This window comes from Kogia breviceps, chromosome 1 (genome assembly GCF_026419965.1).
Source record: "Kogia breviceps isolate mKogBre1 chromosome 1, mKogBre1 haplotype 1, whole genome shotgun sequence".
Classification (NCBI taxonomy): domain Eukaryota; kingdom Metazoa; phylum Chordata; class Mammalia; order Artiodactyla; family Physeteridae; genus Kogia; species Kogia breviceps.
In genome coordinates, this window is record NC_081310.1 from 144,491,269 (window position 1) to 144,513,622 (window position 22,354).

Here is a 22,354-nt window from a genome sequence, read left to right on the forward strand (position 1 = left end):
AGGCTGTTTGAAAGCTCAGAACCACCACAATTTCCACCATCTACAAATATGTGTTCACAGGGGATTAAATGGAGTATTCAGACTCAGAATGACTGGCACCACAGTAGCTCCTAGCCAGAGCTGGTTTCTCATGTTCACTCAGCTAAAGCACAACTGGTGACAAGGGTAGACTAAGGGCGAGTTCTTTCCCTCAACCCAGATCTTCTGGTCAGGAATTTAAAATGGCTCTGATGCCGTTCTCTACTTCATTTCTTTCAGTTCTGAAAGAAACCACCCTAACTCAGGGTCCAGATCTTTTTCTGCTTAAAAAGCTTAAGTGTATATTCCTCACATTAATTCAAAGTCCATTGTCTTTTGGAGAGAAAGAGCAAAACCATTCATTTTAGAACCTACCTGAACTCACTCGGCAAACACGTTCTAGTTGGTGTGCAAAGACACATTTAACCAGCTCTACATTCACTCAGCCATTCATGTTAATGATGATAATAGCAAAAAGTGAAATTGTTATAATCAGGCCAAATTTAGATTAGGCCTCACCTCTCCTCTTTCTTTAGGAAATCAGGAGCCTCCCCACTTTACAGCAGTGCTCCCTGGACAGTGAATGACAAAAGGGGTGAGTCCTGCACAATCCACAGCTGTTGTGATCAGCCCTGCAAGAAATGGTAAAAATAAATGCTTTCTTACGGAACTCGTACATTTATTTTATGTTGCTTAATTTCTAACAAATATATTAAGTTTGAGGAAAATCTTATTTAGCTAGAATTATAGGCCATTGAGTCATTAATTCTTCATTTCCCTGAGATGGTGCGTACTCTTCCTCTCCTTGTGCCCTCCTTGTAATCAGCATGCACTTCTACTGTTGCACTTACCTAATGCCTTCTTGAAGAGGACATGCCACACCTCTGAAGCCATAAGCCAAGCATAGTAGCTTGCATAAGTACAGGCCCAAATATCTGTTGAATACTTACTGTATATGGAAACATGATGAAAACTTGTCACACTGACGGTTGAGAATTAGAATTCAAGTCCAGTTTATATGGCAATTCCTCAATGTTCTTCACAGAATAAGTAGACTTTAAAAGTACATTCGAGTTTACTTCTTAGAACAAGCAAAATGACATTTTAAGTACAGCTGACCTCTGGACAATGCAGGGGCTGGGGCGCCGACCCTCCACGCAGTTGAAAATCCCCATATAATTAACAGTCTGCCCTCCGTATACAATTCCTCTCCCATCCAGTGTCCCACGTCCACGGATTCAACCAACCATGGCTCATGTAGTGCTGTAGTATTTACTACTGAAAAATCTGCATATAAATGGACCCATGAAGTTCAAACCTGTTTAGTCAACTGTATATTATGTATCCTAAATAAGTCACAGAAGCTAGTATAAAAACAAGATAAAAAACAATCATGTTTAGAAAAGGAAAAACACACATACGGATGTCAAAGATAACAGCACAATACTAAGGGTAAATAAGAAATAAGGTTATAGAAAATTGGTATTAGAAGACAAGAGATTGATGCAGATATTTAAATACATAAAATCAGTCCATAACGGGGGGGGTATGACCCTTAAGATTCTGCAAAGGATAAACTTGATTATCAAAGAGCAGAGTCGATTTTATGATAAAAAGTTTATAATCGGTACTTATGTGATACAGGAAGGTCATTTTTAGGGAGAGAGATTTATATGGTTTTCCACATTGGCACTTTTCATGAATATGGATTATAGTTAGGAAAACCTTTATTTCTGATTTGGTATTCAGTAGTGATATAGAGCCGTTTACACACCCCCTAGGGTCATCAGCACACATCTTGCTTACGAAAATTCATCAGCTCCAATTTTCAAAGTGCCCACTCTTATTTTCCATTGAGAGTAAATCAAATACTGTGACAAAAGTTTTTTTGCAAAATTATATGTGATATATACACTGCACTGTAAAAGAAGGAAACAAAATGTTTTTAATTAAATAGTTCAGAGGAAGAGAAACAGGTGAATAGAGGTCCACAGACCAAAGGATCTCTCTGGAGAAAAAAAAAGACAAAAATACATCATCCACCTATTTACCTATGAGGTAAAAGGGATCAGGAGCCCCCGAAACACTACTTCACGCACTTTGCCTGGGAGCAGAACAGAGTTGTATATATTTGCATTGTAAACAACGTGCATCATACAAACTTAAAATCTATAATTAAAACCTACTCAATCTAATAAAAATCATTCACAAAGCATTATGTAGGCAAATATGTTTAAAAAAATATTTTAATAAGCATATTCAGAATGGCAGACAGGGAATAGGGGAAGGGAATTTCCTAATAGTGCAAAATTACTATGCATAAATTTTAAAACATCTAATTCATAATTTTAAATGCCTATTTAAATATTACTTCAAATACATTTGTGAAAGCTCAACAGATTTGTGTTGAACTGAGTTGCAAATTTTGAACTCTTTTGAAAGCACATCATAAAACAGAAAACCATTCCAAATGAAGATAGACAGTGCTTTGCTGGGGGTAGGTATGGGGTGAGGGGAGACTAACTATTAACGAAGCCTTCTTTTCCCAATGCAATTTGTCAAGAGTTCAAGAGTTATGAAATGTACTAAATCTTAAGCAAATTAAATTCATGGTATTACTAAAAATTTTTAAAGTAGTGCAATGACTTATCAAGTTATAGTGGCTGCATTATGAAGAACAAAGTACTGTGTAAAATACCTGTATAAACATAAAATACAATTAAATATTTCTCTATGAAAAGCTGAGCATTATGTATTATAATAGTGGAATGTCTTTCATTAGGCATACTTTAAAAAGATCAAGAAAAGTAAAATTTCCTAACATGAATACAACATGTGCCATATTTGCAAACATGCCTGAGAATTTATTTTAAATGTTCCTGTAATGTTAGTCTGCAAGAACTTCACAAACCTGCAAACAAAATGCATCTTTCAAAAAAAAGGTGAAAATGGCGACTCTAATATTGCAACAACTTAAAGTTCAACATCACTGTTTCTATAGACCACCTTTGACAAAGAGCTAGGATACTTTGGATTCGTATAATAAAATCTGGTTTAGTAAATGGATAGTGACCATCTGCTAAAGCTGCCATTCTGGATAAATTAATGTTCTAGGTAAAACAAAAACAAGAAGTTCACGCTTCTCAACACTTCCACCCAAAACTTTGATTTACTTGGATATGTATGTAACAACAGTGAATCTACATCATATGAAGTCAAGTGTTGTAAGGTGGCTTTTAACACTGTTTGGGGAGAAAAAGTTGTTCACATTGGTGGAGGGAAGCAGTCTGAACATAGGTTAATAGTAATACTTCATGGAGGATAAGGCCTAAACCATAATTTCTCAGTGCAAACCTCTACTCAACTGCATTAGACAGCTGAGCCATTAAAAACAAGACCACAGAAGAAAAGGCATTGGCTCTTTGATGGCTGAAAATGAATCAGTAGAAGCATTTGGGATATGCCTGTGTGATAAAACAAGGATAGTTAATAATCTTTTATAAAAGTTTGGATATAGGTTGGTCTATCAGCTGTATAAAACTACATTTTTTAAACAAGAATTTTGCACTAAAAATAAAATGGCACTATTTGCAAGGCTATGCAAATGGATGATCCTATTTGTAATCACACAGAGCAATGGTTACTGAATATCTTATTTTCACTTTGGAAATACACTATATCAAATCTGAAAAGCTGACTTGTTAACTGGAAGTCTAAAAACGTCTAACTTTATCACTTTTTCCTCATAAAATCAATATTGTTGCCTGCCAACTCCTTGTGTGTGCCAATATCTAAATATCACTTGACCTTTTCCCCTGTTTATTTAATGCAAAAATGGGATATTTTGTAATGCATATAAAAATAACTCAACAGGATTCTGGTCAGCATGATACATTTAAGCACTTAAGCCAACATTAAACTTTTGTCTTGCTTAAAAAATAATTTTGAAAATTATAGCAAATGCAAAACAAACTATGTGATCTAAGTATCATGCTTAATTTCAGAGTTCTCAAACTATTTGTCCTTAAGTAGAAACTTGAAAAAAACAAATGTTCACAATCCTTTATGAATGCTTTTACCATCTGGATATAAGAAACATGACTTAGTTACTACACAAACACTTAAAAATTCATTAGAAAAACCTTAGCAAAATAAAATGAAAGCTGACAGACTCAGAATATCAATTCCTCTCATAAAAGTTTACCAACTGTACAAGTTAAGAAAATTATACAAGCTTTTGTATTAAGAAAGGACAGCTCAGTCAAGACATATGTACTGTAAAAATCTTCCAAAGGCTACAAAGAATCTGGAAAAATACAGAATGTATTTCTTAAGCCCAGATAAGAATATGGAAAGACATCATTGATGTCAACAATTTTACATATACAAACCTGACTTGGTTTATTTTTAAACTTCTATATATAAAAAAATCATGCTAGCATAACTTTCAGGATTCATAAGGGTTTCCTTAATAATGATAACTCAATTTGTATGGAGAAGAAAAATGTCTGTTATAAAAGACATTTCAAGAAACTCAGAAAAATTGGTGTTAATCAGAAATTTGAACTTGTTTTTTTCTTCTCTGCCATCAAACTAAGCAAAAAGTACCTTGTAGTGAAATTTTAGGATTAATACATCAAATGAGAAGGTACAGATATCTTTCAAATTTACTAAACTATTTGTTATACATCCTTAAAAGGGCCTTCACAATTTTAAAGTAAAAAGTCTGCAAAAGGCAGAATTATGAAATCTTATTTACTAAAGTTTGGACAACTCAAATTTTCAAATTTTCAAATTTTAACCAACTGCTTCAAGGAAGTCAACTTTTTAAGGTAACCCATCAACCCTGAAAACTTTAGTCACACCAGAATTTACTCCAAAGAAAGTAAAATAAGTCTAAAACTTAGTCGTCTGTGTTTTCAAGTTCTTCAAATTTTCCATGTGAGACTGCATCTTGGAAAAATTCAGAAGAACCCGGACTTTCTTTTCCATTGCTGTTCACCCTTCGCCTTTTGGCAGGTCTCTCACTTTTTTCATCAAAATCACTTTCATTTCTTGCAGTCGTATGGGCAATTTTTGGGTCAGTGGTAAGGTTATCTGTTTCATAACCATTAGTATCCATATCTGTGTGAAGTGGTTTCTTACTTCCACCTGTTGGTCCATTAACGTGTAACCCTTCAACTTTCACTTCTTCTTTGTTTAATGTTTCACCTGGTCCGTTAGATGACACCCCTAAGTTGGAAGAAACATGAATGAAACTGCTAATATTAAAAAGCTAAATTTGTAAACCATTATAACACAGCTATAAACAGCTGTAAAATAACTTTTTATCGAGCAAGTGAGGTATCAAATCTGTGTATACATATGGCTTGAATTCTGGCTTTATTTACTTTAGTAGCTGTGTGACCTTAGGCATGTTATTTACACTCTCTTGTACCCCAGTTTCATCACATATACAATGAGGATAACAACAAATTTATAGGATTGCTGTGAAGATTAAATAAGTTAATAAATGTAAAGAATTAAGAACAGAATTTGGCTTATATTAACAGCATGCTGGTATTATACATGGCAACAAATAAGCAATGGATCCAGCAGTCTAAATAAGGTGAGTTAAAGCAAAGATATGCATAAATTATTCAGATTTAGCAAAAAGGCCAAAACTTTCTAAAACAATGAAAAAATTATATTCTTTCTTTAGAAGTTTGAGTTTTCTACTGCCATATATAAAAAGCAAGATGACATGACGTTTTCATTCTTAATGTAAATCTACAGGTATTATGCTTTAAGGGTAAAGATCATATGCTATATTTATCTAAACAGATTTAAATAATCTGTCATAATGTTAAATTAATGCTTGCACTGTCCAAGCATACACTTGAAAATGCTAAAAGTAAACACAAATTCCTTTATAATAGATTGAGAAAAGAGTATAATTACTCTAACGAAGTGACAAAAGGTCATGTTAGAGTTGACTGCAAAATGGAGAAATTTTGCAAATACTAAATGTAAAATATAGAATGTGCCACTGGAGATAATTTAAATTTAATTTTCTGAAAAATATACACTATAAAGAACGAGAGCCTCAAATACACATTTTGGTCAAATAAAATATACTATTTCCCCAGCTCAAAGGTGCACTCAAGTCATGTATGCTTATGGGATTATCTGCCATGTGACAGTGGAGGAATGATTTTATCATAGTAAATAAGCACAAGACGCTTGATGACACTCTCATTAGGTCAAAAAGCACTAGTAGATTTCAAGACATGAATGAAAGCCCCTTACAAAAAAAGACAGTTGGGTTGCAAAGTTCCTTCCTTTCCTTGAAAAACCTGGAAATCTTATTGTACCTGATGTGAATGGCTTCTGGGCTGAGTAATTTATAAGTAACTTAGGAACACTCTTCCTTGGCTAACTGCATGTTATCATCAAATGGTTAAAAAACAAAGAAGGAAAAGAAAGGGAAACAATTTATTTGGTGTTATCAGCAAATAAAAGACAGAAATACAGTAGTCCCTGGCATCTGTAGTGGATTGGTTCCAGGACCTGCTTGGATACCAAAACCCATAGATGCTCAAGTCCCTTATATAAATAAAACAGCATGAAAAATGCATATGACCCATGCACTTTCAATCATCTCTAGATTACTTATAATACCTAATAAAGTGTAAATGCTATGTAAACAGCTGTCAGCACAGAGCAAATTCAAGTTTTGCTTTTTGGAATTTTCTGGAATTTTTTCTTTCTTCGAATATTTTTGCTATACAGTTGGTTGAATCTGCAGATGCAGAGCCCATAGATACAGGGCTGACTGTACTACCAACCGTCTAGCCTCCCTGAGTTTCCACCCCTAGTCCCAAAGTCAGTCTCAGCTTCTTATTCAACTTCAGGATGGATGTGATTGGCATTAGAAATCATGTCAATGAACCTTCTTGAATCAGGAAACGGCTGGGCCCTAATATTTGTTTGGCTTGTTCTTAGAGGGGAAGTAGTGAGGGAATAGAGAGGGATCATTAAATGAACAAAGTACATTCACCACAGTATATTAAATGCCAGTGTGAGAACAAAGATCAGAACGAAGTTCAAATTCTTCACAGTATTCCTCTTCTAGTTTCTGTCAGGGGAAGGTTAGCTCTCCACTGGCCCTCCCCTAACATCAGAATGCAGGTCGGCAGAGCTTGTCTCTAATTCATCAGTTTCCTCCTAAAAAGGACTGGAGGATTACTTTCTGCTTAGCAATGGTCTTACTTAAGACTATTTTAATTAAAGTAGAAACCAAGATAATTCTCTGATTAGGTCTTACTGATCAGCTCAGTGATCCTTGGTCCACTGTATATTTTAAACAAGAACACTATCTGAATCTCAAACATATTAGTATGCTTTTTGCTTCTCTTTTTCATGGACATAAAAATGAATGTTTCTGTACAATATTAATGCACAGGCTGACACCTGCTTTATCTTTACTCGTCCTTCAAGGTTATTATGTTATCAAGGAGGAAAATATTTTAAAAAGTGCCTTTGTTATCTGCTTCTTTTCATTTATATGCTTAAAGCAGTTTCCTAATAAAGTGTTATAAGCTCTGAAAGTATTTCATAAATATCTGTATTTCTGATGTGAAATGGCTGGAGTTTCGGTCTAAGACTTAACAAGAATACTTTTATCTAGACATTCTAACCTGATAAGAAAACAGATGCTATTTTCTTAATTTCTTAAAAGAAATGGTCACTGTTGATAGTATACTTTATTAAATGTACTTTTTAGTGCTATCAATGGGAATTCTTTCCAACTGACTTGTACATATTCTGTGTGTTAGTATATATATGTATGCTGATACTATGTTTCATCTGGTATTTACAATTATGACTTTAGTTCTGCTTTGGAAGTTTAAGAGACACCAAAACTGAATTTTCCAAGCTACTGAAAAGAAAAGTGCCCATCACTATGAAGAAATCTAAGTGTTTCTTTGGTTGCTTACCATTTTGATTACTATTGCTTATAGTGCCATCTTCTTTCTCAGACTGGCTGTTACTACTGTTTGAGGCAGTTGGGGGAGGGGATGGTGCTCGACTAGACGCAGCACTTTCACTTTCATCTAGAAGACGATCCATGTAATCCCTTTAAAGTGAGTAAAATAATAAGACAATTATTTTCTTGTATTAAAAACCGCTGAAAATTAAAATTGACTGAGGTTAAATTTAGAAGGCTTCACTAGCAAATATATCCTAATTTTCACTTACATTTATTCCAGTGCCTTATCTGTGACACCAGTATCTGAACATTTAAATGGAAAGCTCCTTTTGGTTACATGTTTGTAGGAAAAATATGTAAGTGCTCTATAGTAGCAAATTTTAGAGACCTATAGGAAGTTTAAAACTTTAAAAACTGTAGGCAAGTGATCAGAGGGGCCCAACTAAAATCAGAAAATCTGTAAATGAAGAGACAGGGATGATGTCAATCAGAAGGAGTACAGAAGAATTTCTGAACAGACACAGATTGGAATTGTAAAGCTCGTAAAGACTGTTTGATGGCTATGGCAATACCTGAGAGACAAATTAGGACCTAATAATGAATTACCTTCCTGTTACCTTCTATATTACCTTTCTGCTGGAGCTGAGCTATAATAAACTCACTAAGTTCCTGGGCTTATCTGCCAGCTCTACCTGCCCATATATTGTTAGAGGTGAGCTTACTTCCTTCCCTAAGTCATTCCTGAACTGTATGGCATGTGAAGACATTTGTGGTAAGTGACACTGGGTTGAGGTTAGAAGATCTGAATGAAATACTTCTCTCTCTCAGGTCGAGTTTCTTTACCTGTAAAATGCATGTAACCATACATGACCTATCTACCACACAGGGCTGTTGTATAACATATGTGTAGCGAAGTGTTTTATGAACTATGAAGTGCTACTGTCACTAGAATAAAGGTCAGCAAACTATGGCCTGTGGGCTGGCCACCTATTTTTGTGGACAATATTTTACTGGAACACAGCCACATCCATTCACTTACATAGTGTCTATGGCTGCTTTTCACAATAGCAGAGCTAAGTAGTTGCAAGAGAACCTAACACCTGCAAAAACCTAAAACATTTACTCTCTAGCTCTTTACAGAAAAAGTCTGCCACCACCTGTGCTGGAATAGTTCCCTGAAAGCAGGGAGTTTAGTCTGCTTTATCACTGCACCACCAGTGCCTAAGTTGTGCACGGTGCAGAGGAGAAGTGCAATAAAAACCAAAATACCTTATTTATTTTTAAATTCCCTCAGAATAAGTATAACAGAAATAGTAAGGCAAATCTTATCTTTTAGAATTTTGTGAGCAGGGTAAGTAAGAATGTGGACAAGAAGGAAACCATGGAAGGGCTTGGGACTTTACTGAAAGTCTGGTAACAGTCTAGAACAGACTAGTAACTATAGTTTTAATCTCAAACTACGTGATCATGTTGTAGTTTATATACAGGAACATACATTATAAACGTGTAGTTTATAATATAGGGATGTAGAATCTGACCTCAAGAAGCTTCCAACAGGTTAAGAGTACAAACTAACACATATCAAAGAAACATATATGACCACGAACTAATCAATTTAACATTCTAGGCCTTATTTTCCTCATCTATAAATGGAGGGAATGAAATTTCATGGTCTTTTAAGATCTCTTTGGCTTTATGTCATTCACCATTACAGAACAATTATGTAACAAATCACACAGAAACAGAATGAGCATGATGAATGCAATGCCAAAGGGACTTCAGAAGCTAAAGCTAACAGAAACAGATGATGCATGAGGAAGAATTGTTGGAAATAAATTTGGCATAGTGGCAATGGGTAACGGAGGCTGTTAAAAGCCACACAAAGGAAGCTAGAACTGACTACGTATCAAAATTATTTTAAATTTCTGAATATAACAATGATATTGTGAAAGACTTATTATTTTTTAAAGGTTAATGGCATCCAGAATGCTTAAGAAAGGAAGAGTCAGGTAGACCATACAGGAGGCTGGAGTAGCATTCAAATAGTTCGAGTTATGCTGAGTTAATTTTTACTTCAAAAACAATTATTTGCAAGGCTGTTATAGCAAAATCTTCAATTTGTATATGGCTACCAATTCTTCCAGGTAGGTAGTGAATAGACAGACAGAATCCACAGTAGGATCTTTCAAAGGCCATTTATAGGCAGAAAAGTGGCAATGTGCTTCATTCTGGTGAACAAATGGAAGGTAACAATGTAACAGAAAAATGAGCAAATAACCTTCAGGATAATCTGCTCTTAACTATGGATTCTGACTAAGGAGGAAAATTTTAAAATTCAATCCAATTTTTGTCTAAAGGCATTAACTTAATGTTTTGTGCGGTCACTTAAAGTGCAACTATTAATAGAAAGAGAAGGTCCTGGAAGCGAACTATAAAAATATCTTCATGCCTACAGAAAACCACAGTTTCTCCACATCTGGAATATACAGTCTGGTCATGGCTTCCTATAGGAGATTTATTTAACACAGCTAAAAGGGATGAGTAGGAGTAAAAAAATTATAGTTTTCAGTTAAAAAAACAAAAAACTTTATAAAAGACCCGGTAGGGGGATATAACTGAAGCCTACAAAAACACAGTATTCTTGTCTAGGGGGAAAAGCATTTCTTCACTTCCTACCATAACACCAGGGAACATGCTGTTATAAAGCCTGAGAAAAGAGAAGATATGGGATTACTTTTAACTGAGACTACTCCACCTACAGAATACTTAAACCTTAAGGAGAATCAAGGTTACAAATATAAATATCTTCAAAAAGTTTTCAGAAGCTACGGAGAGATTATTAGAAAAACTAAAATGTTTGGCAGCACATCCCTACCTAACCTGTTGAGCTTGACATCACAGAGGACCAACTAAGCCAGCCCACAACACTTCCCTTGGTGATGCTTTCTGAAAGAGAAAACTGGATGAACCATGGGTCTGACCCAGCATGGCAATTCTTATGTTCTTACTGCTGATGACGACAGATTGCCTGTAGTTCGTGTGTGAACATTATTTCTGAAATGGGTGAAAAAAATGAAAGATGTTACTATTGCTTTTCCCTATAGAATAGCTTGAAAACTGACTATTTTAAGATATACTCTGAAGACTAGATAGCTGTATCTAGTTCTACATCACTGTGCCTCAACACTACCAATAAATACAAATTTAACTATAAATTGATAACAGTAAGCAATTATATAAAATTTGGAATACTGTTATATATAAAATTCTACTCATTATGAGATTTGAACAAGGGGGAATGAGGCACAGAGTCCAATGTCTCATGACTTCCAGGGGCAATCATACCCATTTATTCCCTTTTAGATAATTTTGCTTTGGATTTTAGAGTGTTTGATCCTCCAAGGAAGTGACCAGCAGAGACACCTGTAAATGAACATGACCAAGAAATAGTGCACCCTAGGAGTTTGAAAAGCACAAGTAAATATGCATATAAGCACATCTTCCAAAGGCAGTTATTTGGTCAGGCTTAAGAACTTTAGTGGTGCATGGTGACCAAATGAAGTCACAACTTTACATTATTTTTATTCCATAAACATTAGGGAATACTCAAGGTATTGGCAAAGTTAATTGGTATATGGTAAAGTCAGTTCCACCACAACAATTCATCAGCATTTTAGAGCAACTTGTGAAATGAAGGGTTCAATACTCTATGTACTATATACTTAAGTAACAAATTGCTAGTGGGAGTGGGAACAGTGTTTCATTCCACAGCTAGACTGAATGAAGCTAAGAGAATTTGGTGTATGGGGAATGGATTAGACATATAAGGCATTTTGCTTAAAAAGAGGATATAATAAACTATACTCCCTCTATCACTGGGAGTTCGCTAAAGGTGCATTACTTATTAAATATTATTTGTTAGAGGAAAATGTTTCAGAATATTTAGGGAAAGGGAAGTCATCATGCACGTGTGCACCTCTCTATAAAAAACTTTGTAATAAAAAAGAAAATGGAATTTTACCTGATTTATTATATCCCTATGTCTTTTCCCTTTGATATCATCTATAACCAAATCTGATTTTGGTTCCCAGAATCACAAATAAATTGGGAAATGAAAAATATTAATTTCCCTTCCTCTTTAAAGGGCCTCTATTAGGCATATGGCCCTATAAGTTTTAGAAAAGACAGTCTCTCCTATTCTTACTGCTCTCTCTCAGTGTTATTAGATCAAAATTGTATGTGCTTATACTGAATGGAAGAGAATTTAACAAAAACATGACTTCACAGCTGTTCTGATCCATTTCTTCTCAGGAATACTACTGAAAACATACACTCTTAACATTCACTTTGATAAATTTGCTGTCTCAAATAAGATGAACTGTAGTTTACAATGTATTTATAAGACACTGAAAAGTCTAAATGTTCTATGAAGATGTCAATAAATGGCTAAATTGAAACTAATGTAAACTTTTATCCTATTAAGAGAAAGAAGATTCTAAAAACTATAATTTCCTCAAGAAAAATTTAGAAAAGCTTAGCAAAAATATGACTCAAAAGAAAAAATAAACTCACGTGACACCAGGATGAAGATTATATTTCTTTTTTCCAAATCGTGTTTGCTGAGCAAAGAAATCATAACGTTCAGATTTTTTCCACATATAATAGAATGCTACACATTCACCAACTGACCTTGTTCGAACCTGTAAGAAACAAATACTTGTTTTTAACAAGTATCTCCTCCTTAAAGGAGTTATCTCATGAAAAATACCTGAAGTTTGAAAACAGATTTAGCTGGTCTTTAAGTAATACATAATACCACTTATAAAATACAACACTGTAGCGGCTGTGTTAAAAATTACTCTTTCTGGACTCCCATTAAGAAAAATAATACATTGGCAATAGGTCTTCAGATATTTAGCATTATGCTTTTTTGTAAATAACCTTTTAATTTTTTTTAACATCTTTATTGGAATATAGTTGCTTTACAATGCTGTTAGTTTCTCCTGTATAACAAAGTGAATCGGCTATATTAATACATATATCCCCATATCTCCACCCTCTTGCGTCTCCCTCCCACCCTCCCTATCCCACCCCTTTAGGTGGTCACAAAGCACCAAGCTGATCTCCCTGTGCTATGCAGCTGCTTCCCACGAGCTATCTATTTTACATTTGGTAGTGTATATATGTCAATAGCATTAGGCTTTTAAAGAGACTATCATGTTCATTTACTATAACAATAAATACCCCTTTATTGAAAATGTCTGGAAGTGGCATTTGAATTAAAATTAATGTTATAAACAATTTGCAAATACTTTTACTCACAGAATGCCTAGGGAGACTGCCTTTAAATTCCCATTTAAAGGATTCTCTTACTAATCCCAACACTGATCCAGACTCAGTTACTTACTTTCTAGAAAGGCTGAAAGTATTCCCCAGTGAGTTAAAAGCTATTATAGTAATGCTAATACTTTGTTTACTAAACTAAATTACTCCAGTGGCTTACTGTGCTATACCTATTTGGGCAACTGAATGGCTCCCTTTACTAATATTAAACATATGAGATTGGCAACTGATGTTGACAAAATTCCCTGTTTTGCTACTTTGCTTAGAGAGCTGGTAGGGTTGATGCATATAAAATACTGGGAGTTAAAAAGGTATCTGAATGAGTGTTTGGGATGCCAGACAATATGCTTTAACTCGTAAATTTCTGATTCTGAAGAAGGTATCTGCTGGGACTGACTGCACCTAAGGTCAATTTTATGACATCCTTATTTTGTTATGGGACATATATGTATTTTTCTTTCTGCCCCTCTGACTGCACTTTATGACTCTGGCCCATGTTGCTTTAAGACAAAGCTATCAGGGCTTTAAAAACAAAAACTAAAACCCAGTCATCTTCTCAAGCTGTTTTTTGCCTCCTTTTTAGAATCTTATTTCTAGTAGACAACTGTCAAGTCAACTGTAAGTTACTGAAAGCAAAAATTACAAACACATTTTGTGGCATGCAAAGTTAACATTATTATGAAAAATCCTCACTTAAGTAAGTGTGCATAATACAAACTATGATTAAGATCCAAACTTCAATTCCAGGTGTAAAAACAAAGCCTTAATGTTTTCACTGGACTTCAGTGTCTTCTCCTTCTTAAGAATTATTGTCCTCCCTTTGTTCACTGGAACAACTAGTGTACTAGGTATAGATCGGATGACTTCTGTAACACTGAAGTATCACCATCCCAAATATTTATAAAGAAATCAAGGTCTTATTTTCAATATTACATTAAGACTTTTTTTGGCTAATAGTTTTAAGTCACCTAATAAGTTCTTATTCCTTAAACAAGGACTGCTCCTGCCAGTTACAGCAGCTTATCATCCCAAGGGTCCCTCCACAGATAATCCAGCATGGTTTGGTCAATAGTGTTTGAATTCAAGCAGGAATGCTAGAAAACTCTTTTCCAAAACGTTGTCCCTTTCAACCATGAGACAATTTGTTTTTTTAAAATCAGAAACATGCATGGCCATTACATGAAACAGTCATTAGCATAATGCACTCCTTTCATAGAGTATTCACAATATTGGAAATTATCAAATGATTTGGATTCACCTTAATGTTTGATACAACATTAAGATGACTTGGATACACCTTTCACATCAATGCTAAGACTCAAAATTTCTCTCTTATTAATTATGTCTGATGTCAAATACCAAAATTCAATAAAATAATCAAGAATAAACCAAAGAACAACAAAACTGAGAAAAATGAACTCACAGGATTTGTAAGCAACTATTTTATTTATGGAACATAAAATAGATACTGTTAAATATGTGTTGAAACAAATCAAGTGAATACCATCGGATCACATCCAGAGGTATAAAAAAGGAGAATGTGATGACAGACTATTTAGAGCCTCAGAAGCAAGCCCACATAAGCCCAGATACTTTCAGCATCATACTAGATAAGACATCACGTATCTTATACACCATCTTTAAGGAAACATGTAAAGCCAAGCTCCTTGTCATTTATATTTGCTAAAAATGTGATATTTATAAACCTAGAAATACTTAATTTCCTATATTTACATTCTGAGATTTTAATTTTGCCTGTCCTAATTTCACCTAGGAACACATTTTTCTATTCTATGTAATTGTGTAGTTACTATTAAAAATCTTACCTGATTTCAGTTTAAGAGAATTAAACCTAAAAATAAATTTGCAAGTACTTATGAAGGTTTTTTTGGGTATACATTGACACTGTATGATTGATATTACTCATATGGCATGATACATTATGCTAAATTGTCAAATTATAAAATTATATAATGTATAATAAAGCTGACTTATTGAGACATTCTTCTGGAAAATTAAATCTTAATTAAAACCAAATTAAATATTAAGTATCTGATTTTAGATGACTTAGGACTTAAGCAAATGTAAAAAACATTTTAATTATAAATAATGTCATGGTAAAAATGCTTTAAAGTTTCCAAGTAAGACCCTCCTAAAAAAAATCTGTAACAAGTTTGTGGAAAATAGCTTTAAGTAATTACAGTGTATACACACAACCCATCCAGAAGCTGATGAACATATTTATAAACGTCTAATTCTTAAAGGCTTCCAATATCATACACTGAGAACAGTCACTTGGCAAATACATGCCAGGAAGTCTAGGCATGCTTATTATAATTTTCTAAATACCAGTGTATTCAGATACTCATTATTGAACCTTAGAACATTATTGAACATTAGAAAACATAATAGATTTAATATCATCTAGGTTAACTAAATTTCTTTTAATAAAAGACAACATATATCATCACTTACTTTATTAGCCTGAATCAAATGAAAGTCCTTTCCATAGGCCTTCAACCCTTGTTCAAAATTTCTACACTCTTCCTCTGTCCAAACAGATAATTCCTCTGACAAAATTGGGGGACGGGGGAAGGAGGGGAAACTGTTAAGCAATATTCTCCCAAATGCTGCATATAACAAACAAAATTGTAAATAAAAATGTAACTTTTTGGTAACAATGAGGGAAGTATTTTACTCCTGAGTTCTATTATTGATGGCTGAAAAAGATAGTGACAAAAAATCCTTATTTAATAATGGATGATTTAGTCCCTGACTCTCCAACCTCAACTTATGCCATTTCCCCTTTATTCTTTATGATCCAACTAAACCAGCTACCTTTCAATTCCTTAAATTCATTATGTTCTTTCTTACTTTAGAGACTTTGTGCATGCTCTTCCCTTGGTCTAGAGTCATTTCCTGCCTCTTATCTCAACCCCCTTTCACCTAGCTATTTACAGCCCAGTAAGAATATCACTTTGTTCTAGAAGCTTTCTTTAACAGCCTCACTCTTTCCCCCAACTAAGTTAAGTCCAAATGCAATAAGTTTGGATTGCATCCTCTAATTCTCCTTGGAAGAGCTCGTAACTATTTTTCAGCTTCCCTACCTAGGCTCTAAGCACCGTGACGTCAGGGACCTTGTTTATAGTTATGTCCCCACAATTTAGTAGGCCCTCCAATTCTGTTGAATGAATGATCTTTCATTTGTTACATAATGATATATAAACAGTACTCTTAGTGAAGTGGGGTGGGAGCCAGTTTGGAGTAAAAAAGTGAAAAACCTGGATTTTAGTTTTGGCTTGCCTCAGCTAAGAGACCTCAGTTCTCATCAGTTTTAAAGTGAAGCTAACATCTTTCACCTTACTTAGCTCACAGGATCATTACCAATATCAAATAGGAAAATGTTTATTAAAATGCCTTAAAATTGAAAGGCATTATATATTTTTATTTAAATGGCCTTATTTTCCCATAAAGGAAGAGACAACATTAACCCCATTCCCCATAATGCCTTGTGTAACACTTATGTTATATACAAGTTATGTAACAAGTCATAACAAGTTGTTATCCAGCAAATATTTACTGAATTCAGAGATTAGTATTATTAAATTTAGGATATACCTAGGTAAACTGAAAAGCTTAAATTTTAAATTTCTGCTATATCATGAAAACAAATAAAAAATTAATATTTATGCTTACCTCTAGCTGCTTTTACATTAAATCTTAATCTTCTTAATGCTTCTTCTGTATCAAAATTGCATTTAACTAATTCATATAATGCCTAGAAAAATAAAAGGCTTCAGTATGTAACCTGGACTATGAACAATTCAAGGCTACAATTTCTTAAGAGAGTAAAGGCTTTTCCAGAATCCAGTGTTTTCATCCTTTCTGGAGGACAAATAATTCTAGTAAATGCAACATAAAGAACACTAAAGAAAAACAAACATAATTTATTCCTGATAATTAACTGCCTCTGAATATGTAGAAAATAATGGATAAGCAAATACTCTACTGGTGGCCATGGTACTCTAGGAATTTATAAATAAAAAGAAATCATTTTATAATAATCACAAGTCCCTTCTTTTTGGTTTTTTGGGGTTCCTATTCAAAGACAATTTAAAACAAATCAGAAAAGAAAAACACTGGTGAAAAAGGCAAAAAAGTATATAATGCTGCTATTAGGTTCATGGTAGGCACTGTTCTATTATATACAGAAGAACACTATCCCAGACAGGTATTCCCAACTTGATGATATCCACAGATTCTATGGGGTATGCAAAGGAAGTTCAAAAAGCCTAATAAAAAATATATACAGGCAAAATAAAATATCAAAATTTTTATTTGAGCTGAAGTCATACCAATGAATGTGTCAATACTACATTTATGCCGATTATAAACCTCAGACTCCCTGTTGATGACATTACAGATCTTCCTCTACTTATAATGGGTCCCAAAAAACACATCCTAAGCTGAAACTACTGTAAGCTGAAAATGCATTTAATACACCTAACCTACTGAACACCATCACTTAGCCTAGCCTACCTTAAATATGCTCAGAACACTTACATTAGCTTACAGTTGGGCAAAATCATCTGACACAAAGCCTATTTTATAACAAAGTGTTGAATATCTCATGTAATTTACTGAATACTGTACTGAAAAAGAGAATGGTAGTATCAGTTGTTTACCCTCATGATCACGTGGCTGACCAGGAGGTGTGACTCTCTTCCACTGCCCAGCATCACAAGAGATATTCAACACTAGCCTGGGCAAAGATCAGAATTCAAAGTATGCTTTCTATTGAACACATACTGCTTTCATACAATCATAGAGTCAAAAAATTTTAAGCTGAACCTTCATTAAGTCAGGGACCATCTGTAAAGGAATTTTGGTGGATAGAATAGCACTAAATGTGACAGCACTGAAACTTATAAATGTATGTGGTTAATATATTTTGGGAATATTGTAAGTTATTTCTTATTCATGTACCTGTTCATTGTCTTTTATGTGAGATCCTTCAGGAATTGCTTCTACACCTTTCTCATCACCTGTTCTTCTAGATGCATCCTTAAGAAATACAATCACTTTGTCTTCCGGTAAGTACTCAGGGTCCCACAGGAGCTGATCATCATTTTCATATACTAAATTAGTAAAATATAATGTTAAAAATAATGCCAAAAATTGATAGAGTTTGTGTTAAAACATATCACTGAACAAATAACCCATACTTAGAGCCAAAATGTTGAGAACTGAGAGGTAAAGTGTGGTCCCACTACTTGCGTGACTTCATTCTGGGGCAATATTCATAGCTTAAGTGATTTAAGCAATCTAAACAGAAGGTACCACTTGATGCCCCTTTCAGATCTAGTCTGACTTAGCTTGAGTTTACCAAATTCCAAGCTCTCTTGGTTTGACTAGCACTACCAACACTTACTAACTGTATGACCTTAGCAAGTTACTTCCCTTCTTTCTGCCTCATCTGTGAAATGGGGAAAACTATCCTATTATACATGGCTGTAAGGATTTCAAGTAATTTAAAACAATTCTGACACATATTAAATAAAAGTTTCAATGAATATTAGCTATAGTTATGATTTTTGAATAGGGATATCTAAAAGAATGCTCACCAAATGTTAACACTGCTTATTTCTTGGTGGTAGGATTTGGGACAATTTTTTCTTACATCTTTGTACTTTTCCATGATGCTTGAAAATATATTATCATAAGCATAAATCATTTTCATAACACAAGTCATCACTTTTTTTAAAAAAACCATTTAGGTTTCATCAGAATTTCCATTATAATAAAATTGAAGCCCCAATTTCATCAAAATTTTAAAAGTGAAAGAATGGAGGAGAAACTAAGATGAGAGCCTTATGGAATCCTAAACGACAGGAAGATGAAAACACAGACAAAATTAAGAAGGAACAGTCACAAGACAGAAGAAATATCAAAAGTGTGGCACCATAGCAGCAAGGGGAAGAAAATGTTTCAGAGAGTAATAGATTGGTTAAATGCTGTTAAACAAGCAGGATGAAAATTGAAAAGGTGCACTGGATTTACTAACAAGGAGGGGAATGTTTCAAGAACTGTTTCTGTGCAGAGATGGAAGCCAAAGCCATACTGGAGAGGAATGAAGAGGAAATGGAAGGTGAAGAAATAAAGTAGAAAACTTTTCTGAAAAGTTCCATGGTGAGGAAGGAGATAGAGCAGTACAGTAGCTAGAGAGGAAACATAGCTGAAAATTTTTGGTTTTGTTTGTTGGTTTTTAAAGGCATGAGACATAAACACTTAAATGCCAATAGAAAGGAGCCAGCTGGACAAAGACTGAATTTAAGAGACGAAGTATAGCTGACAGTGTCAAACTTGTGTTATGAAAAGGAATTAACAGCTAACAAAGGTACATCTCCTACATACCAGGTACTATGTTAAGTGTTTTCATATAAATTACCTTGTCCCCACCCACTCCCCTGCCACTACACACATACACTTTAAATTTTTCCTTAGTAATAAACCTTATTCCTTTTCTAACCTGTTGGTACAATCCTAGTAAAACTCCAAACTGTAAATACAATAAAACTCCCATGATAAAGTGAATTTGGATATAGTGCTATTGATTTCTGGTCTGCGCTCAGCCTTTATTTGCCAAAGGGAGCATACTAGGGTTCTTATATTCTTGGAGTGGGAGTGGGAGATGGACAATGCCTTAAAAGGAAACCCTGCTTCAGGAAGAAGACAATGGAGGGTTGGTCCCGGAGTCCCCAGTGTTCTCCCAGTTAGATACCCCATGCTGAGCCTATGAAACAAGCACAAACTACCTGAGAGATACTTCTGGAATCAATCTGGAAGTCCCAAGCCACAGGATACAGAGATATGCTTATTTAAACTGAGTACACAAACATCACCAGATGGCGCCAAATGACAAGCCAGGTCCCTAGAATTGTGACTAGCAGCCAGACAGGCTGACCCTGAGAATACGATACTTCATTTAACGCATATACTAAAAATGACAATGAGGTGAAAACAATTAGCATTCTCAGAGAATAAACCACACTGCCTTAACTGGTTCCAGAAACAGACCAAATTACTTTCCAGTTAAGTTTATACTCTAAATATGACTTCTGACTATGATCTAAATAAAAAAGGCAACAGTTGATATTTATTAAATATCTATTATAGAATGACTAAACGCCAAGAGATCAGAAGTTCAGGAAGAACTCCACCATTATGATAAAAAACACGAAAATACAGCAGAAAAATAATCTCTATAAATATGACATGAACCTCTACAAATATGACAGCAACAGAAGGAAAAAACAGTCTTTATTATATAGTTTCATGAACATGCTGGATTTTGAAAGATCACAATCACTGAACTGTAACAGCATCTTCTGAAACTATTTCATTCTAATGAATTACCAGGCCTAAATATTAGAACTTTTAAAAAGCAACCATAAATATATCCACCTTATACTACTGAAAGATATAATTTACAAAAGATTATAAATAAGTGAAAGAGTCTCAGAAGGCAAGAGCTCGCCTAGTATATTAACACAGGTTGTTAACTGGGGAAGTGCTTTTTATGGTATTTTAAGTAATCAAAGTAAGTGTGTCAGATAAGCAAAAATGAGTTCAAAATAATTTAACAAAGTTCATTATATGTGTGTTGGGGGTGGGAATGGAGATGACAAATGTAGAAAACTGAGAAACTACCACCACAAAATCAAAAACTTGTGCAATCTGGGAAATTCCTAGTGAATAAGAATAAACGTGAATAAATAAATGAAGAAATTTATAAACCTCCAGTTTCTGTTAAAAAAAAAAGGTGTCATTCCATTTTTAATGCCCAAGTAAAAATTCTACCTAATCAATATATTATGAGAATGAAAATGCTGAAACATAATCAGCAAGGTGTAATATTGCGGTTTATAACAGAGATTTCCACATTCTTAAAAGGTCGCACTGTGATTAATGACATGAATTTTAAGTTGTCTAGCTGAGCTTTTCCTATGTGTAGATTAATTGAACTGCCTGTTTCAACAGTATTATTATTATCAACTAAGGGTAATACATGTGTTCATTTTTCAGTAAGCAACTTAAGAATCAATAATTCGTCTAATATTCATTAGAAACAACAATTCACCTGGTCCTTTGCTATTCACTGCTTTGCAATTCCTAGCCAACATTTACTTACTCTAAAATTTACGTCATGCAAGCATGAAAATTTGAGAATATCTTGTTCCCTTCTCTTGACTTTTTTCCTAAGTAGCCCTTCTAATTCTCAGCTAATCTACTAAAGGGTTCTCAGACTCAGCACTACTGACACCTTTGGCCAGATACTTCTTAGTTTGGGGAAAGGGGTCCTGTGCATTGTAAGATGTTTACCAAGTATTCGAATTATTTAGTATTATCACAAAGCTGCAGCATTTACTCAGTTTTTAGTACATGGGAGAAACAAAACACCCACGTAACTTTAAAAATCATGTTTTTCATATGCCCAGCACTTTTTTGGGAATTAAACCCTTTTCATACAGTCTGAGCAGGGCTGACACTGCTCCCTGGAGCCCCAAGAGATAAACGAGCCAGGGCAAGCCTGAGTACTCACTCATCTCTTGGCTCACGGTAATTACTTCTGGTTGGGTAAAACTCAAGCTGAGTCAATAGAGGCTCCCTCTAGGACTTTTGCTGGAGCAAAAGGGGATGGGGAAGTTCTCATTTTTCCTGGTTCCTGGCTAGAATGGCAAAAAGTATAAGTCATGAGCTCCCAGTAGCCATCCTAGCTTGTCTGACAATAAAGGAAAGAGAGGGAGGAGAGACACCTGATATCATAAAAATCCCGAATCCAGTTTTATTTGAAGCCAGACTAGCCAGAACTTCCCAGTAAAGCAATAAGGTAAATTCTTTTTTGCTAAAGCTAACTGAACTCAGTTTTTGTCACCTGCAAACAAAGAGCATAAATTGATACTTTCTGAAAATCTGAATAATAAAACCTAAACATAAGGGTAAGATTAATTATCTTTTGGA

At 34.4% G+C, this 22,354-nt stretch overlaps 2 protein-coding genes across 24 annotated transcripts in view; one reads left to right on the plus strand and one right to left on the minus strand.

Annotated features, from left to right (window-relative positions):
- SLC35D1 (solute carrier family 35 member D1) overlaps positions 1-625 on the plus strand; it is a 64,553-nt gene extending 63,928 nt beyond the window's left edge. The window contains exon 13 of the mRNA XM_067006242.1: positions 555-625. Coding sequence (XP_066862343.1) covers positions 555-601 — 47 coding nt within the window. The 3' untranslated portion in view covers positions 602-625. The remainder of the gene's footprint in view (positions 1-554) is intronic.
- Positions 626-1,946: 1,321 nt separating this feature from the next.
- MIER1 (MIER1 transcriptional regulator) overlaps positions 1,947-22,354 on the minus strand; it is a 56,414-nt gene continuing 36,006 nt past the window's right edge. For 12 of the 23 annotated variants that reach the window (XM_067006108.1, XM_067006104.1, XM_067006123.1 and 9 more), the window contains 6 exons: positions 18,320-18,471; positions 17,030-17,111; positions 15,809-15,963; positions 12,563-12,690; positions 7,998-8,137; positions 1,947-5,250 (listed from right to left, as the gene is read on the minus strand). In XM_067006108.1, the coding sequence (XP_066862209.1) occupies positions 4,922-5,250; positions 7,998-8,137; positions 12,563-12,690; positions 15,809-15,963; positions 17,030-17,111; positions 18,320-18,471 (986 nt within the window). In that variant the 3' untranslated portion in view covers positions 1,947-4,921. The remainder of the gene's footprint in view (positions 5,251-7,997; positions 8,138-12,562; positions 12,691-15,808; positions 15,964-17,029; positions 17,112-18,319; positions 18,472-22,354) is intronic. The other 11 variants (XM_059075590.2, XM_059075598.2, XM_067006178.1 and 8 more) reach the window with 1 other exon arrangement.